Source organism: Cimex lectularius, unplaced genomic scaffold (assembly GCF_000648675.2).
Source record: "Cimex lectularius strain Harlan isolate CLEC.00 unplaced genomic scaffold, Clec_2.1 scaffold201, whole genome shotgun sequence".
Classification (NCBI taxonomy): domain Eukaryota; kingdom Metazoa; phylum Arthropoda; class Insecta; order Hemiptera; family Cimicidae; genus Cimex; species Cimex lectularius.
The window spans coordinates 495,860-516,689 of NW_019392805.1; the positions used below are offsets into that span (position 1 = coordinate 495,860).

The following is a 20,830-nucleotide window of genomic DNA, read 5'->3' on the forward strand; positions in this document are numbered from 1 at the left end:
CTCACTGTTGGTAGAATAGTGGAAGATGTAGAGTTTATATTGACGCCAAAAAATTTCAGTGTTGCCAGAAGATTGCAAGATTGAGATTTTATATTGGCGCCAAGAAAATCAGTGTTGCCAATACTCGGGTTAAAACATTGAAGGAAAAACACTGCACCCGCCCTAAACTAATGGTAAGACCTGGTAAGATTGAGCAAATTTTCTAAATTAGGTATTCCCGTGAGGCAACTTGGAGCAAGAAAGGGTTAAAAATTTGTTATATAATAAAATATACATAATAATAAAATTTAAAATATATAGTAAAATAATAAAAAGCCCTAAGCTTAATAAGGAGCTCTAGAAAATTATGGAACAATAGATCAATAAGCGTCACGGTGTGTAGGTCGTAACCTTTGAAAACTTAACCTTTAAGTGCTCAATCGGATTTAAGTCCAGAGTAAGTGCCATTCCATTGTCTCCATTTCATACCTATCTATTATTCCAAGGTGAACCAGGTCTTGCATCGAAATGAAATGCTTGGTCCTCATTTCAGCTACAACCGCTATGAGAGCAGCTTCAGGACGTATCGCTAAGTTTTTCTTCCACACTATGATTAAAGAACATAATACTGGCAAATGCATTGCTACAGCTAGACAAGATAAAATTCAAGAGAGTGAGCTATATACCAGTCATCAGCATCTTGAATTTACACATTCTATGATAACGCCATGAGGACGAAGACATCGAATACGAAGTAAGTGCTCGATGGAGACATAACCTAGGGTACTCGGGGAAAAGAGCAATGACATTCAATGACTTCTTATGAGAAGGACCTAGTCAATTGTACTGAACCAAGGAACTAGGAAAAATACAATAAGCCAAAACTTGTCCCTGAAATATCTTGGCGTCTTCGTCACTTAATCGATGATTCCTGATAATCCTCTCTTGACCACTCGTTCTTTCCATATCTCCAGCTCAACCAAATATTGTTCACCCCAAACATTTCTATATTTAGGTCAAACACAGGACTTAAGAGACAATTTAACAGAAGACTTTGAAGACTAAGAACGACTACGAACCCTTAGAATTTGATCACCATAACACCTTCAGCCTTTAATCTTGGCTAGCGCAAAGATGACGAAGAAACTGCAGCCAATATCTTCAAAAATTGTTGACTCTTCTACGTCTGAAAAGAAGGATCTAGGATTGAACTAAATTAACGAACTATAACTCGCAAAAGATTGCGAATACCTAGGCCTGTTGCAGTTGAAAAAGTGGGACTTTGTTTTTTCCCCGTATGGAGGAAACACTCCAGACGTCTGTTTGGACAAGAGAGCTGATCCTCTGAAACTCCGCTCGCGATCTGATCAAAAAGTTAACTCACTTAATTGAGCGAGCGATGTACGACTCTGAAAAAAAGAAGAGTGGTAGCTCTTATAACAACGCACCACCTCAATACCAACCCTTCAGCGATTGCTCAATTTTGAATTTTGTCGTAACCTGCGCTCAATAACTTGACAAGTGACATCAAACCGTTTGCCCCAGATCCAAACGCTCCCCGCTTCCAAACGCTCTCAGCTCGAGCCGAGCCCCTCTTCCAAACGCTCTCACCTCGAGTCGAGCCACGCTTCCAAACGCTCTCAGCTCGAGCCGAGCCCCTCTTCCAAACGCTCTCACCTCGAGTCGAGCCCCGCTTCCAAACACTCTCAGCTCGAGCCGAGCCCCGCTTCCAAACGCTCTCAGCTCGAGCCGAGCCCCGCTTCCAAACGCTCTCAGCTCGAGCCGAGCCCCGCTTCCAAACGCTCTCACCTCGAGTCGAGCCCCGCTTCCAAACGCTCTCACCTCGAGTCGAGCTCCGCTTCCAAACGCTCTCAACAAGAACCGATTCATTTCACTGATTGAGCAGCTTTGATCCGATCCAATTGAGACGTGATTCTGACCTAACGGAAGACTTTTCTGGGGGTCCGGGAAAGAGAGGCTACCCTCTCGGCCAAAATAAACGCCGTCCGAGGTCAAGGGCACCGGTTCACGGCCCACGTCTCCCCCCCTCCCGGCACAACTACAAATTTTTGGCGTACTCAGAATTGGAGGGTGAATGATAGGTAGATAGATAGATCTCTTAGGAGCGACTTGAAGATTTTTTGACACATTACGCTTTTATAATTGGGCTAATTATACTTATCGTATAGTTCTAGTCTAGAAATCTGAGGTCAAATCTCATTTATCGAGGGCTGCAAGATTATGCATAAAGCGTTCAGATGTCCGCCTCGGGTCTGAAATATTCCAAACCCTCTTTTAATCTTTTTGTGCCAGGAGTCTTTGAAGACAAAACTTTTCCTTAGGACGAAGAGGGGTGGTCGGGCCGAGTGTGGGAATCGGCGCGGATTCGTCCGAGACTGAATAAGTTCATTGTGCCCAACCCTTTGACGGGGGGAGTCCCCGACCCCATTCGGATCTCAGTCACATCCCCTGTTAAAAAGATTCAATTCAACCTGACTGCATGACGGCGCCTCACGTTAAATTATGGGCCCAGGCCTTTCGGTGATGAGAGCGGAGGGAACCCGAGACGTTCACGTTTTCCAAGCCCTCGGCGGTACGAGCATCCGGCCGTAACACTTAAACAAATGTCTGTAAACTCGGTTTGTAAATTATCTCGGACTGGAGTTGTCGAGGGAATAAAAATCTATTTTCTTTCAATTTGAAGCATGGATCCATGGGCACACAGAAATGGTGCTGGTTTTGGTCTGCCAGACCCATCTCGTCGTATTTATTTCATTCAATCGATTAACTTCTTTCTCTATCTAACACTTTGAATTGCTGTTTTGTGAACATTTTCGGTATTCTAAACGTCTAGGGCAGGAAGACAAAATTGATCGGAAACTTCTAGCTTAAACTAGAAGAACTCTAAGTTGAATGTCCAAAAAACAGTGCAATAGGTTTTTTAAAATTATTGGAAAGGTTGGTAGTTTTTGTTTATGATGCCGACCGGGTACTACCTTTCTTGCGTCAAATTAATTGTTTTTCTCAATAATTAACTTCAAATTAACTTTTTCTTAAAAGCATTAGACCAAAAGCTTAGATGGTTTGAAGTGCATGTAAAGTAAAATTCATGTATGTGTTATTTAATTTTTTTTTTTTTAATGTAAAATAACTTGGCTCTTAAAAACGATATCAAAATTAATTACAATTAACATTTAAAATTATATCAAATGAAATATAAAAATAAATATTCAATTTTTTCGTTTAATATGAGTTTTTTATTATAAAATAATTGGGCTCTTAAAATCTACACGAAATGTAATTACAATTAAAATTAAGAACTATACAAAATAATAAAAAACTAAAGGATTCTTCTTGTAATTCTTTAATTAACTTCAAATCAGCTTTTTTATATTTTTAGTTGAACCTTTTTATAGCAAACGAACATTTTTTAACTTCAACCCTTTTAATTTACTTTAATTTACACCTTTTAACTTCAACAGTTTTTTAAATTTTAAACTGACCCCTTTTTTATATTTTTAGTTGAACCTTTTTATAGCAAACGAACATTTTTTAACTTCAACCCTTTTAATTTACTTTAATTTACACCTTTTAACTTCAACAGTTTTTTAAATTTTAAACTGACCCCTTTTTTATATTTTTAGTTGAACCTTTTTATAGCAANTTTTTCCCCTTTAAATTTACCCTTTTTAACTTCAAATTCACCTTTTTAAACGTTTCATTGAACCTTTTTGACCTTTGGTTTTTACTTCAAATTGACCCTTCTAACTTCAAATCACCTTTTTTTACCTTAAATTGATCCTTTTTTTAACCTCAAATTAATATTTTTTAACCTTTAAATTGATCCTGTTATGTCCTTTTTAACTTCAATTAAAATGTGATGAAATATCATACAAAATAAAATTCATGTGTATTTAAGTTTTTTTTTTCGTTCGTTTTTTAAATATAAAATAATTGGGATGTTAGAATCCGTAAAACAAACGAAAAAAGACTCAAATATACAAGGTTTTTACATTGTATGAGTGTAATTCGTTACACTTTTAATTCAGAATTATGCAAAAATAAATCCTGATTTTAATTTGAGATGGTTTTTAAAATATAGAATCATTGGCATTATATTAATTATCATAGGAGTGTTAATTACAATTAAAATGGAAAATTGTATAAAATTAAATATTAAAATTATTCGTTTAATTTGAAATTACCCTTTTTGTGCACCAAATGAACTTTTCTTAATGTAACATTAACCCTTTTAAATTTCAAGCTAAACTTTGCTAAATCCAAATCAACCCTTTTTGTAGAGCATTAAAAAACCTACCTGGTAGTATAATCATGTATAATATAAATTCCTGTATATTTGAGCTTTTTACAAGGTATAAAATAATTGGAATATTAAGTGTGCGATTAACAAGAAGAATCATTTCTTTTTATATTTAGTTTTGTATAATTTTTAATTTAATCGTAATTAATTGTCTTCTTCGGTCTTCTAAGAGCTCAATTATTTTAGTTTATTATTTTTTTCAAGCAGGTTTGGCTTTTGTCTAGTCGTGCTTATGTTCTATACTATTTCCTAGGTTTTCGATGTTGTAATGAAAATGTTGATTTGAAATGAATAAGCGGGGAAATAAATTTGACGGGGAAAAGGGTTTTCCTAATCCAGCAGGATTTGTTCCTGCCCTCCCTCAATTGGGGAATTTTTCATTCAACCCTTTCGTTTGTTTTTCAACGTATTTTTACGTCCTTTAGCTCCAGGCGAATCGATCGCTCCTGTAAATGAACTTTTTCCACTATTTTAATTATAAATCGTCGGACATTTTTGTCGAGTCCCTCGCCCGGTTATTTCGGCACGCATTTAACGGCTGTTTATTTTGGTTGGGGATGGGTCAAAGTTTCATTAACGAGGTTTAAATGGATGTCAAGGGCAGATATTCGCTCCTTTCGCTACGAGCAGTCGGTCCGATTAGATAACAAATTCGGGTTTGGTCGGAATTTTTTTTTCTCCTTCAAAATTTTACAGTTCGATCTGGCGATCCAAAGCCGGTTCGCTTCACGCAGGCTTATGCCTAATTATTTATGTTTGTAGATAAAAACTACTGTACAACCACTCGTATCAACCCCTTTGCTCAATTGTCTGTTGCACCTGGCAATAATTGCGAGTGGTGAGCTCTAGATACCTTTTGATCTCCCCCTACCAAAGAGATATGACTATGAAGAACTAAGAAGAGAAAGGATGTTGTTGGGAAGGAGGATCGAGTTAATTGTGGGGTCAACAGCATCTGTCGGCCTTGTAAAAGCCCTACCTTCACCTCGTTTCCATCATGTACAAAATTCTCAAAACCCTCTTCAAAATCCAACTCCTAATCTAAATAGCGATTTAAATTGATGAGAGATATTGAAAAAAAAATTCCTGTGGAGCATTTTGCCTTTAAAGTTCGAACTTGAAAAATTGACTTGAATGAAAGCTTCAAAGTATTTTTTAGCAAGAATTAATTGACGCTAATAGATGGAAACCCAATGAATATGGCGAAATGCCGAAACGCAAAACCTTTTTAAAACTTCAAATTGAACGTCTTTAAACATCAACCTGGTCTTTTTTATCTTTAAATCAAACTTTTTTTAACTTCAAATTGACCCGTTTTAACTTCTAATCAACATTTTTTAACTTCAAACTGACCCGTTTTAACTTGTAATCAACATTTTTTAACTTCAAATTGTCACGTTTTAACTTGTAATCAACATTTTTTAACTTCAAACTGACCCGTTTTAACTTGTAATCAACATTTTTTAACTTCAAATTGACCCGTTTTAACTTCTAATCAACATTTTTTAACTTCCAATTGACACGTTTTAACTTGTAATCAACATTTTTTAACTTCACATTGACCCGTTTTAACTTCTAATCAACATTTTTTAACATCAAATTGACCTTTTTTAACTGTAAATTGACTTCTTTTAGCTTCAAATTGACCCCTTAAAACTTCAATTAAACCTTTTTTTATATCAAATTATCCTTTTTTTAATCTTCAAATGGGCCCTTTTTGACTTCAAATTGACCCCTTAAAACTTCAATTAAACCTTTTTTTATATCAAATTATCCTTTTTTTAATCTTCAAATGGGCCCTTTTTGACTTCAAATCGACTTTTTAAACCTCAAATTGACAGTATTTTTGTTACTTTAAATTGACTGTTTTACTTCAAATTGACCCATTTTAAGTTGAAATTAACCTATTTTTAAATCTCAAATTGGCCATTTTTCACTTCAAATTCACCTTTTTAAAACGTTTAATTGGCCCCTTTTCAACTTCAAGCCAACCTTTTTTTTTTCGCTTTTCATCGACCCTTTGTAACATCGAATTGACCATTTTTAAACTTTAAATTGGCCCCTTTTAACTTCAACCCAACCTTTTTTAACCTCTTGACCATTTTTTCAATTTAGTTAAACCTTTTTCAAAATTAAATTGACCGTTTTTAAACTTTAAATTGGCCCTTTTTTACTTCAAATTAATCTTTTTTTAATTCAAATTGATCCTTTAGAAAGTGAATGTGTATGAAGAAAAATGTGCCGGGTTTTTTTTTTAATTTTTTTTTATGTTATCTTACTTAAAAAGGACGATTGACTTATGAAATGACTTATTTTTAGCAAGGGTTATTAATTGTCGTTAATAGATGGAAAACTTATCAATATGGCAAATTCCGAAAGGAATAAGAAATCCCTCACGAAATAGACGTTTTATTGAAAAGAAACCCAGTTCAAAAGTGCGTTTTCCAATCGAAAAATCGTTAGATTTCAACCGGATCGAACGACCAAGGTACTCGATCGGAAAGGGGGTAAGCCACCCCCCCCTGTTCTACCCCATTGCAAAACATTGCAGCGTTAATTGATCAACGAGTTGTTCTTTTTCGATATCGAACCTAAGCAGGTCTATCAAGTATCAATTTACTGCTTGAAAACTAGAAAAAAAATCTTGAAAAGGTTATTTTAATACGATAGCATTGAAACGTTGTCGTCGCTAATTCTACTGTGTGGTCTATTCTATTTTTCGTATGATGTGTACAATTGGTTATATGAGAAAATGAGGGCCAATTTGTGTACAGAATGACGTTCAAAACCTTGTCTTGTTTTATTCCATGGCGTCGAATGAAAGAGGTGTGGGGTTTGGAAAGAAAAATCAATACGCCTAGGTCTTTTTATTCAGTCCCCTTGTGACATTGGCGAATCGTTCGTTTGAAGAAATTTACCTTATTAACCTTGAATTTGGATAAATAAGTTGGAAACGACCATCTGATAACCTTCGATCATCCACCTGTCCGACAGATGTTTAATGGATCAAAGGAAGAACCTTTTTGCATAATGGCACAACGACGTCATACTTCTGCTGGTTTGACTACTACCTCATTTGTAAGGACACGATTGTAAAATGTTTTTTTTTTTTCTGTTTAAGAGCAAAGGCACTTCCTTGAGCCAGAAGATGGCGCAGAAAAATCCGTCTCGAGGTCTTCTAAGGCACATCCTCCAGCAAGTATACAATCAAGCCGTTTACGATCCGGAAAAGTTGAACCAGTACGAGCCGTTCTCGCCCGAGGTAAATTTTCAACGTGAACCGCACTTTTAAACGTTTTTAATCTGTTGGTTTTGTGTTTTTAGGTGTACGGAGAGACGTCTTTCGATTTGGTCTGTCAGATGATCGATCAGATCAACATCTCGAAAGACGACATTTTCATCGACTTGGGATCCGGAGTCGGCCAGGTCGTCCTCCAGATGGCGGCGGCCACACCTTGCAAAATATGTCTCGGGGTCGAAAAGGCGGACGTGCCGTCCAAGTACGCCGAGGTAAATCATCCGGCCATATTTAAATTTAAAAAAAAAATCTAAAATTTTTTATTCCCAGGGTATGAACAAGAACTTCCGCAAGTGGATGGGCTGGTACGGTAAGAAATTCGGCGAGTACAAGCTCATCAAAGGTGACTTCTTAACGGAAGAGCACAGGGAGAAGATCATCTCGGCGTCCATAGTCTTCGTCAACAACTTCGCCTTCGGACCGACCGTTGACCACATGCTCAAAGAGAGGTTCGCAGACCTCAAAGACGGAGCGAGGATCGTCTCCTCCAAGTCCTTCTGCCCGCTCAATTTCAGGATCACGGACCGGAATCTTTCAGGTAAACGTTTTCTCATCACATTATTTTACTAGTCAGCTTGTTAACTTACGAAGTTTTGACATAGAAGACCTCTTGGCAATAATTTATCCTCGTTTTTAGCAGGTTGTTAACGGAAAGTATAAGTAATCAATGGCTGTTTCATCCTGTACAATGGTCTTTTCACTCCCATTTTAGAGACTTGCACTAGATAATCTTCGTCAAGCCTTGCGGGTAGGCGGAAATCAAGTCTTCCCAAATTACTAAGTAGTTTTCACTAGGCAACGCCACTACCTCAACAATGCTTCAGACTTCCAAGCAGTACAAGTAAGCAGGGCATCAGCCTCCTTAGATGATTAGAGCAGACTCGTCGACGAGATCTCATCCATCCTAATGAAGCAAGCCTCCCAACGTTGTCTACATCACCGGCAATGCTCACAGCCGACATGGCTAGCAGCCTATCTCTGCTATATGTCTGCCTATATCTCGGAAGTCCACGGCGTTTATTATAGTGCATTTTGCAGACCCCCTTCAACATCATGTTATCTCATCTTTATTTCCTTACAAATCGTAGTCACATGCCCGCCAGACTGGACCAGTCCATCAAACGTTATAAGTTCAGAACACTAATAACCTTTTTTTGACTTGAAGATTACAATTTACTAGGAAATGCAATGTTACAATTTACTTGAAGACATAAGATTTTATGTACTTTGAAATTTACAAGATTACAAGAGAGCGTAGAGAGCGGGGTGGATGAAAACCAACTGGAGGCAGTTCCTTCAATTCTTAACTAAAGACAGTTTTAATTGGGACTTTTGAAGTGGCCCATTTTTTCTTGAGTGATGTTGACTTCCAGGAAAGCTGTTTGCAGTGAGTTAATGAGCCAGATGGAGTGAGAGGTGTATTCGAGCTGTTAAGGCTGTCGCTCTGGCTTGGTGGTAAGTCTTTATCGACCATCTCTAGCCTAAGCAAATATAAGCCTAAGCTTATATAAAGGAGTGCTGTTCGGGAGTCTTAAGCATTGTTGTAGTGACATAACAGGCTCAACTTCACACGGCACCAGACAAGTCCGGACTGGGCAGACAGCCTTTATTTGGGGGGGGGGGTTATATTGGCCCTGAGAAAAGCCGGTGTTTTTTGGAGATGTTGAGCGCTGTGTACTTCCAGGAAGGCTATGTGCAGTGAATTGATGAGCCAGATAGAGTGAGCGATGTATTCCAGCTGTGAAGCCTGTCGCTCTGGCTAGTAATAAGACCTGTCAACGAATCTCTAGCCTAAGGTCAAGTCTCTGCTTATATATAGTAGTGCTGCTCGGAAGTCTGAAGCATTGTTGAAGTTCTGGTGCAAACTTTAGCTAAGTCACCACACTTCCTAATAAAGAAACAAAAAGGTTCGGAAGAAGAGAAGAGATATGGCCTGACTTAGCGGTTTCTTACAGAAAGACATCCGAACTAAGTTCTGACTTAAGCCTAGTTAGTCGATAAACCCCTATCCTAAACCTATCGATAAATTGTGTTGTGAGACATGAAAGGGGTAAATAACTATCATAGTACATGTAGAGCACAGTGATATTCAAAATGCCCAGTGTCAAACAGTCCCGCCTTACTATGATTATTCCGAACTCGTATCCCTGTCTCCCGATCGATCCTTTGTTCGGCACTTATTCCTCTTTTCTGCCCGGCCAGGATTTTGTGAATGCCGATGAAACGTGGAGCGCACGCGTCGATGGGAGGAAGAGGACCGAGCGGCGGGGGCCGGGCGAGGACGCCAGGTCATTCAACCACGCCAAAAAATTGATTTCTCCCGCAAGTGAAACGGTAAAGAGTTGGGCCGGGAGCCGAGAGAGCGCAGACCCTCGCCCGCCGCCTCCGCCACCGCCACCTCCATCGGCCCTTCCGCCTCCTCATCACCCGTCAATCGTACGAAATCCCCCTCCCCACATAAAATGCGAATTCGACATTTTGTGACATTGCAAGTTTAGGTCAAAATAGGTTCTTTTACCAAGAAACAATGCCGATATTCCTTTTTCTCGGTCAGGGGATATAGGAGGAAAGAAAAATTGCCCCAGGCAGATACAACCGGAAAATCTCAATTTTTTAAATTACCTTTTGAGCTAATTTTCTACGTAGTGTTCAAAAATTTTGGTGTTAAAAAAGTATTTCTAAATACTTCTTTATCTAAAATGTATCTGCAAAAAATTGACCTAAAAAATTGAGGCAGGGGCTTTTAGTGTGTCCCGCATGCAGTGCAACTTAGCAAAGTAAGCTAAAATAATTTTTTAGCAAGAAACAAAATCGATATTCGTTTTTCTCACCCCCCCAAAAACCCCGAATACTAATTTTTAGGAAAATCGAAAATTCAATTTTTCCCCTGAAAAAAAGAAATTCTGCTTGCGTTTTTTTTGAAAACCCACAAAATGTCATAACTTTGAAACGACCCACGGATCCAAGGGAAACGTTACATTAGTTTTAGCACTCCATAAACTAATGGGACAAACCTGGTTTCCATGAAAAAATCAGAACCTGAGATATAAAATAAAACATTTGAGATGTTTTTGTCCGTTCTATCCTTGTTCTTCTCAATGATGATGGCATAAAATCTATACATTGTCGACATACGTTGAAAGTAGGAACATTCAGCTTTCCAACGGTAGTAATAAGTCCATTATATTTAGTGGTCTGATTGACCAATTACGACTTTCAATTAATTAATTTTTCATTTCAACCAAAACCTTACATAAAAAGATTAATTAATTTAAAGGTTGTAATAAGGTTGAAATTGGAACTTTTTATTTGGACCTACTTTACTGAGTGCGTCTTTTGGTTTTTGCACCTTTTTACATATCTAATCTCATTTAATACGATTCTTTGTACTATTTTCTTTTTCTAGGGTGTAAAAATCGATTGATATACAACAAACTCTAAATACATTCACAAGAAAGGCATAAAATCCTATTTCAAAACTGTTTTTGTAAATTTCAAAAAATAAAATCTAACTTTGAGACGCCCCGACTTTGTTTTTCTCACTGATAATGACATAATATCAAAACTTCGTTGATACAGGCTGAAAGTGGACATATTCAGCTTTCAGACGGTTGTAATAAAGTTGATTTTGCATAAAATCCAGGGTAGTTACGAATTTTTTAAGAGGAACACCGGTTATCGGAGAACAAAAATTGACTCGGGCTGATGGAGTAAAAATATGTTTATTTTTTTGTTTACTTTAAAAATGCTTATTTAAGGACTTTAAATGGTGCTTAAAACGAATCAGAATTTTTTTAAATAATTTTTTTCTGGCGTATTTCCGTTTTTATAACTTTTTATATATTTAATTAGTTTTATTGCGATCCTGCATGGTATTTTCTTATCGTACGTACAAAAACAAATCGACTGACGTGTAATTAACTTGAAAATGCGCGCAGTAGAAAGTGAGAAATGCAAAATTTCATTGAAATCTGGGCCCAATTGGCCCATCCTCACCTCAACTTCAACAAGTAAATAAACCGTAGAACATAGAAATATGAAATAATTTTTTTTTTTCAACTCATTGCAGATATCGGCACAATCATGCACGTTTCCGAGATGACACCCTTAAGAGGATCTGTATCATGGACAGGAAAACCCGTCTCCTATTATTTGCATGTTATTGACAGAACTAAGGTGAGCCAAGTTGACCAATATTAAAGTTTATAACGCTGATTTTTTTTTCTCGTGTTTAATACCGCTTATATTTACTTAAAATAAACATTAACATGTTAACAACCACTTGTGAAAAACATAAACAAACCCATACTTGCTAAATAATTGAATCTTTTTTGTCCGCAAAAGAACAGTGAGCCAAGGCCGATGACCATGATGAGCTTGTCCTCGGCTCTCTCTCCATATCAGTCTGACATATGTACTGGCGTGGCTGAATTATCATTCATATTATTAAATTATCAAATTATTTTTATATATATTTATAGAGAGAGAAGCAATACCCTACTATCAAAATTTACAGTATTTTTTTTGTTAATAAGTGATATCAGATATGATAACATTCGCTCTAATTATTTTTAAAGCATCCGTGCACATCTATAAAAAAAAAATTAAACAAAGGACAAGTTGTTTCTTTTGTGCTAACTGTTCCATTGCATAATGCAGTGTTTTTGATAAATGGACACAAGTTAATACAACATGCGAGAACAGTTTTCTTCCATGATGTGCAATTTTAATTTTGAAATCATAATAGATACCGCCAATTTATAAAGTTCTGGATGGAGCCAACTTAAAGGTAATATAATGTCTATATGTAGTAAACCGAATTCTCATTCCTTTTTATATTACAAATTGATTTCACTTGTACGTTGACTTAAAGCCTTTTATAACATTGTGCCAAATTTGAAGGAAAAACGTACATACAACTAACTCTTTACAAAATTTATAAAAAAATTGACCCAATTTATTATTTGCCTAATATAATGTAAATTTTTGTTTTTTCTAGCGAAAATAGTAAATAACTTTTAATTAAGGCGTTATTTCTTTTTAGCTGGAAAGGTATTTCCAACGGCTGAAGAACCCGAAAACTAAGGTAAGAAATATTTATATATATGCACGCCAAATTATTAGTCCTCAGTTAATTTTACAAAAGTAGCCTATAGACAATTTTTTTTTTATCTATCACATAATTATCCAATTTGGATTTACCAATAACTCCAACATAACAACCACGCATATATTTAATATGATAAATACATTTAAAAAGTGCAGTGTTTGCTTTGAATTTCCGGAACCAGCGGTTCTATTCTGTTATCAGATAAAATAAGTGGAGAAATATTTAACATGGGCATGTTTTTGGGCTTGATATAATTTAGGGTTAGGTTAGGTTATAGTTGGGGTCGTGTTTAGTAAGGTTAGGTTCGGTAGGGTTAAGTTAAGGTTAGAGTTAGAGTACATAGTCAGTTCCAGTGCGAAAGCTCAAGCCGTACGACTAGGTTTTTCTCAGTCATCTATTGTTGAAACCAGCAGTTGATTCTGTTGTCAGATAAAATATGTGAAGAAATAAATAATCTTTTTCAACATGGTTATTTATTGGACTTGATAATAGTTACGGTTAGTTTGGTAGGATTTGGTAAGGTAAAGTATGGTTAAATTAAAGTTAGGTTAGGTTATAGTTGGGAACGGGCAGGTTATGTTCGCTTTGGTCAGGTAGGGTTAAGTTAAGGTTAGGTTAGGTAGGGCTAAGTTAAGGTTAGTTAGAGTTAGAGCACATAGTCTTTTCCAGTGCGAGAGTTAAAGTTGTACGGCTAGGTTTTCCTCAGTTATCTATTGTTGGAACCAGTAATTCAATTCTGTTCTCAGATAAAATATGTGGAGAAATAAACTCACCCTTTTAACCTGGATATGTTTTTGGGTTGGCTATGCTTTAGGGTTAGGTTAAGTAAGGTTAGGTTAGGTTATAGTTAAGGGCGTGTTAAGTTTTGTTGAATTTGGTAAGGTTAGGTTCGGTACGGTTAAGTTAAGGTTAGGTTAGAGTTAGAGTACATGGTCGGTTCCAGTGCGAGAGTTCAAGTCGTACGACTTGGTTTTCTCGCAGTTATCTATTGTTGAAACCAGCAGGTCAATTCTGTTGGCAGATAAAATATGTGAAGAAATAAAATAATCTTTTTAACATGGATATTTTTTGGGCTTGTTATAATTAGGGCTAGTTTGAGTTAGGTAAGATTAGGTAAGGCATAGTTATGTTAGAGTTTGGGACGGGTTAGGATATGTTGGATTTGGTAAGGTTATTTTAGAGTTAGAGTACATAGTCCAATGCGAGAGCTCAAGTCGTAAGTTTTTCTCAGTCGTACGTAATAGGTTTCAATGTCAGACCTTCCTACTGAGGGACAAACGGCGTCAATATGCTGGTTCCGATGTGACAGCTCAAGTCATCGTACTAGTATCTTTCCTCAGTTAGCAATTATCTTCCCACCCTTCCATATTCTTGAAACCAGAAGATAAGTTCTGTTGGCAGATAAAATATGTAGAGAAATAAAATAAACTTTTTAACGTAGATATGTTTTTGGGGCTTGATGTAAGTTAGGGTTAGGTTATGTTAGATTGGGTATGGTTAGGTTAGATAGGGTTAAGTTAGAGTTAGGGACGCGTTAGGTTTTGTTGGGTTAGATTACACATGTAATGTTTTTCTGTGAAGCGGTAAAAATATGTGGGTTTTAATTAATTAAAATGACTTATTGCCGTTGTTAACTTCGATTTGAAATTGAGAATCTCAATAGCCCACGGCGGAGGATGAAGGTTATTAGTTACGACTTCTTGAACCATTATGGCAGTGTATAATGACTAGAGAATGGGTACGGGGATGTTTCGCAATTGTGAGTTGGGAGAAGGATGTTCCGATTTGTACTTGAATGTGATTTTCGGACGATACATGAATGCCCCGAGTTTCCAAAACCCAAAACCCACGCTCGATCAAAAGACGAGCTGTCTATCACCCTGTTGGTACCGCCTTCTTTTTGGTTCAACATTTTACCAACCCCTCCCCACCGATTTTTTTTCCAACGACCCGGAAGACGTTTTTATGCGAGGCACTTCCAAAACAAAGATTACGTGAGTGGGGTTTTCCTACAAAAGCAAGGGACCGTGGGTATTTCACGCACAGAGGACAGAGCATCGAGGGAGTACACACGAAACTATGGCGATCTCTTCATCTAAATCTTCTTCATTTCCCAGGCCTTAGGTGCTCATGATCACTCGATTAAGTCGCTTCTAGTGTAAAGGAGCTAAACATTCCCTAGTCGGTTCCAGCGTCAACGAATCCGCCAAGTCTGTTCCAATGTGAGAGCTCCAATCGTACGACTAGCTTTTCCTCAGCGTACATAGTCTTTTCGTGACAGACGAGCCTGTTGAGAGACAAGTCGATTCCACAATGAGAGCCCACGTCGAACAAATAGGTTGCCCATAGTTGGCGTTGTACCTCATCTGTTTCACAGTGAGACCGGTCTATTGATTGCCCAACGATCCAACAGGTCGATTACAGTGCGACAGTTCACCGTCGTACGACGAGCTTTTGAACGTAATCGATTTCAATGTGAGACCGGACTATTGATGGACCAACGATCCAACAGGTCGATTCCAGTACGAGAACTCACCGTCGTACAACGAGCTTGTACTGTCGTACGTAATCGGCTCCCGTTTGAGTCTAGCCTATTGAAGGACAAACGGCTTCAACAATTCGATTCCAGTGCGAGAGCTTACCGTCGTGCGACGAGCTTGAACGTAATCGGTTTCAACGTGAGACCGGTCTATTGATGGCCCAACGACCCCAATAACTCGATAGCAATGTAACAGTTGACGTCGTACCTTATTCTAGGTATACCAAATCAGATTATAAAACAAAGTCAACATAAACAAGCCCGTAATGGCCGGTGGTAGTACTTGTCTAACGCGGAAAAAAGAAAGGGAGGAAAAATCTGTAATTTGACACAGCTAAAAATTCATAGTGCGAAGGGGTGGGGAGGTCGTGACCCCCCCCCCAGATTAGGGATGCACTTTTTTCTCCCCCATATCGATTATATGGCCTACGTGCATCCTGACACGTTGTCTACCCCTAGCTATCCAAATTACTTTACTCGGTGCGATTGCTTTATAAAATTATGAATTTTTCTTGTCGAAAAAAAGAGGAAATTTTTCGAATAAATTGACAGTGTTTTAGGGATTTTTTAATGGAGTATTTCGAGGCATTTTCGAATGAAGAGCAGAAAAAATCTAATTTATTCAGCTTTGCACTTGTTCAATTAACCAAAGGATTATTTGATTGGTTAATGAAATAAAAACGATCCATCGGGATGAAATGTACTATTTAGTCGGCCTTGTCCAACAGCGCAGCTCTTGCAAGTTCACGTGGATCCTTCGGCCATTGGCGGTAGTGCAGAAGTTTCTTCCAAGTTCTAAGTTTCAATTCCGCATATCTTTCTGTTTTGAAGTTTCGAAAAGGCGTCTAACCACCCTCGTAGTTGTGAAGGGAAGGCTTTTGGGACCCTCGCAACCCTCCACCCCCTCGTCCCTTTCATCCCCTCCGTAAATCGTCTCCCCTGGCTCCGTCCAAATTGCATTCCACCCTCGTCCATTCGTCGTTCCGGTTCGGCTTCCCCGTGTCTTCGGCCATACGAGGACGAGGATTTTCCTCAAAATTTCTCTACGGAAATTAAACGTCTCGATATCCCCGAAAACTTTTTGGATTTAGATGCCGCCGAGAAACAGGGTGAGTACTCGAACTATTCCTCATTCTCATCCGTTGTTTAAACGTTTACTACGACGGGACCGTAAACAGTAAACAATCCGGCTTTTATTTTTCCTGACAGATTTTTTTCTTTTTATTTTTATTGTTTGTAGTCGTTCGGTTTACGCGTTTTTAACGTTTATTTTTATTGGATTCGAGTTAGCTTTACCTCAGGGGCAAAAAAAAAAACCTTTTCGTCCTTCACAATGAAAAGGAATCACGTGAGCCTGGAAGGCACCTTGCTCCTTTCGACGACCACCTGCCCCTTCGACAAATTTTCTTTCCGTAAATTCCTACAACACATTGATTTTTCGTTCATTTACAAACAAAAAACCGTAATTCGGCCTGTGTCTCATATTTGTATAATGTTAATTAGAAATAGAAAAAACTCCCAACCTAAAATATTTCAACTTTTCCATCGGACTATGTCAATTTCTAGATTTTCCTCGTTTCGGTTCGTTTCTACTTAACCTGGAAAGTTCTCAGTCTTGAGGCTTTGACTGTTTATTTTCAACTAAAATAAAAATGCACGCATTTATCACCTATTAATATACATTTACATTAATATACATTTTTAAACAAATCTAGTTGTTTTCATTTGCATACTTATATCGTTCGTCACTGTAGTTACAGTGACTCACGAAATTGTTCAAATAGCCTATGCTTAACGATATATCACACGTTTCTATAATTTTATATAAGTTAAATTGCAACTACATTGTTGCAGATATTATTTTGTTGTAGAATTAAAGAACTAAAAATTTACTTTTTCTAAACATTTCATCAATATTATGAAATTACGATTAGTTAACTTTTGATATTTGGTATAGACCCCTCACGCATTGATTACAGCGCAGATCCGTCTTGGCATAATTTGTACCAACTTGTCACATAGTTGTGGTGTGATTTGATTTCATTGGACACAGTGTTTTCCCACATTTGGTGTGTGTCGCGTACTGAAGCATTAACATCGGTCTCTTCGGCTGGGCCCAGAGGTTCTCTATACGGTTTAAATCTGGATATTGTGCTGGCCATTCTGACAAATTAAACCTATTTTTGTCATACGAGCGGTATGTTTAGGATCATTGGTCCTGCTGGAAAAGAATGTCCATTTGACGTTTATTGAGCTTTCTAAGGCGTCCTATCGAACTACGCTTTAAAATCACAACATTGACTGAAGATATTCTCCCCTTCTATTTTCTCAATGAAGCCAACCCCTTTTGTCGTGAAGCATCCCCATAACATTATACTTCCATGCCCGAATTGTTTGGATTGTTGGTTTAACATGTCTCGCCCTTAATTTTTCATTTCGCCCTTTTCACATCCACTCTTTGCCATCAGACCCAAATATATTAATTTTCATTTCGTCATCAATCATGCCATACAATATTTGGCCAATGATTTTCTGTGTGTTGGGCATATTTTTTGGTGAATCTTAGTTTCATGCCTATTTGTTAACTGTGTTTCTGTGACATTTGCCCTTCCTCGTAAGCCAGTTTCTCTCAAGACACGGCAAACTCCTTCAGCACTGATGTCGATATCAAACCACCTAAGCGTCCGTTGTATTTGAACGGCATTATCCAACTATCTGAACGAATTGAATGAATAATACTGTGCTTGAAGGCATCGGAGAGTTTTGGCTTACGACCTGCTTTATCCTTTTCAATCCCTCCACATGAGTTGTATTCATTTTTCGAATGTTATTGATAGTCCTTACTGATCATCTGTATTTGTTACTCAAAGAACGGGGGGATGCTCCTTTTTGGGAAGCTCATCCAGAATTGCTTTCCGAATATTTTCTGACATCCGCTTCACTGTAAAATCATTACAATTCAAATATCGTATTACATTCTTAGATACTGCAGAAATTTTTAATTGTTACTTGAGAAACAACATATCGGATCAGGATGAATTTTTGTTAATTCTGCGAACCTTTGATCAGTTTCATGAATCACTGTATGTATTATTATTGTTTTTTATGCTTCTTTCTTATTTTTATTGTGACAAGTATATGAAAATTCATACCTGTGTACTTGTTTCTTTTATACTTATGTGGGACTATTTTCGAAAAACGTTGTTGCTTGCAGTATGGCCAGATTGTACTATTTTCAAAATGGTTGTAAGATCGTTACTTTGTTGAACCGATATATTTGCTTTATTCTTGTGTTTTTAACATGAACTGAGTAACATGCGTAATTGTTATTTTATATTCAGTATTTCATCATTGAAGCTGTTTTCCCAACTTACTATTTGGTTTCAAAACCACACATTATTTGCTAAAATGAAGTAAAAAAATATTTGTGTGTGTGTTCACAACGTTCAGAGAATTAACTATTTGTTATGCTTTTCTGTCATATTTTTATTGTGATGAGTATATAAAAATTCATACACGTGTACTTGTTTTTATTATACTTATGTAGGACTATTTTTGACAAAACGCTGTTTGCTTGTGGCTAAATGTTTCAAACAAAATGTCTCTGAACACATTATTTGTCATTTATTTCTCCACAATAATAAATAGTAAATAAATGGTTTTCATTGATAGAACTAGGTTTTTGTTACATTCGGATATATCCACTCATTTAAAATCTCTTCTTTTAGATTATTTTTGCTTATAATATTCATTTTTTAAGCTGCCTTCCGATAGGGTTTAAATCAGATGATTTAGAGTGGTGTTCAAAGCTGCCTGGGCGCTTTATACACTAGATATTCTTGAGTTTTCTGAACCATGTGTTTGGGGGTCGTTGTCTTGTTGGAAGAAATGCTCTCAATTTATTTAATAGTGCTTTCCTTTAAATTCTGTTTTGTAACATCAACGTAGACCTATGGTTCATGATAACCAATGATTATATATAAATTGCCAACTCCTATATAGCCCATGCAGACCCCAAACCACCTCCATGTTTAACTGTCGGCATTCTTTAATTTCAAGTCATTCCTGTGGTTTACGCCACACTTTCTTCCATCAGCCCCTGAGAGTTTAAATTTACTTTCATCGGTGAAATTAACACTCCCAAAATGTATCAGGCTCTTTTGCAAACTGGAGGTGCTTTTCCATATACTTTTTACTTATATAGGGAATACTGGGATTGCGTTCGTGCATGCCTTGTTTTTTAATAGTATTTTTGTTTTGTTTGGGGCATAACTGAAATATTGTAATATTGATACAGAATACATACAATTTCAGAGACAATGGACGGATTGGTGGTCACTTCTTTGAGAATGGCACGCTTTTGCATGATGTTTAATTTTTCTGGCTAGCCTAAATGCAGTCTATTTTCTTGGTCTTATTAAATACTTTTCTTATTTCATGAAATGATCTTCCTTCATTAGATAATTGAACAATTACTTCCTGAGTGGACTTCAGTATTTCCATATTGAAGGCAAATATTGTACTAACTAAGCAAAACATGATTGCTATTAACATAATACTGCACAAAGTAAACAGAATCATGCTGTAGACAATTGAAAACAAAATTGTTTGCTTAGATGTCTGGAAACTTTATTTTGCTTCTCGATTAGCATATTCAAAGTTATTATGAAAACAAAGAACTTAAAAAATATATAATTTATTTTTTAATGTACAAAAGGCTTTAAATAATTTATTAAGATTTACAAAAATAATGTTTTATATCCAATTAATATGTATTGGATGTATGTACAATTTATAGTAATTTGGGGCTCATATTTACACTATAATTTATTTAAACATTAATTACACAAATACACAGATTAAACAAATCCCTTAAGTAAAGCATTCATATGAAAAAGTTTCTTGGCTTATTTTTAATAATTAAGCTAATGCAAAAAAAGTTAGTTTATTCGTTTGCTTACTTTTTCATTGCATCAGTGTTGTAAATTTTGAAAAATCCGGTAACTCTGCTACATACTATTTGTGAATAACTGCCTTATTTTGATAGAAATTCTTATATGAAAATTGACAAAACGTTTTTGTTTCTGTTGGGTCAAAGTACGGCTAGATATGAACATTAGACTTAAAAATTTTCAAAATCGCTTTAAAACCACTGTGTTTCCTTGAACTTGTGTATTTCTTTTATTTTTGATTATTTTTAAATGACTCGAACTGAGTGACATGTGGCTGTTCTATACTCTATATTATCATCGGAGAAAATGCTTTTATTTTCATAAAGCTATAAACAAGGCTGTTTTCCCATTTCTTTCACATTTTTAGCCTAAACACCCTAGCATATTCGTAAAGATGAATTTTGTAAGTATTTGATTAACTGGTTCGTGTAAAGGTATGTTCAACTGATTGGCAGAGAGGCAATGTGAATTTAAAAAAAAAAAAAAATATCCAAAATTTTATTTAAAAATTCTTGATATATAAAAGATTGGATTGGCCTCAAGAAAGATGTTTTCAAATATGGGGAAGGGGCGATTTTCAGTAATAATAAGCGTTGCTCGACCTGTATTTGTACCTTAGTTGAACTGATAG

The 20,830-nt window shown here is 36.6% G+C and overlaps 1 protein-coding gene across 7 annotated transcripts in view; it reads left to right on the forward strand.

Annotated features, from left to right (window-relative positions):
• Window positions 1–20,830, forward strand: part of LOC106671086 (histone-lysine N-methyltransferase, H3 lysine-79 specific-like) — an 85,984-nt gene that overhangs the window by 54,120 nt on the left and 11,034 nt on the right. For all 7 annotated transcript variants that reach the window (XM_014401892.2, XM_014401898.2, XM_014401896.2 and 4 more), the window contains exons 5-9: window positions 7,422–7,562; window positions 7,625–7,810; window positions 7,869–8,136; window positions 11,668–11,774; window positions 12,643–12,684. In XM_014401892.2, the coding sequence (XP_014257378.1) occupies window positions 7,422–7,562; window positions 7,625–7,810; window positions 7,869–8,136; window positions 11,668–11,774; window positions 12,643–12,684 (744 nt within the window). The remainder of the gene's footprint in view (window positions 1–7,421; window positions 7,563–7,624; window positions 7,811–7,868; window positions 8,137–11,667; window positions 11,775–12,642; window positions 12,685–20,830) is intronic.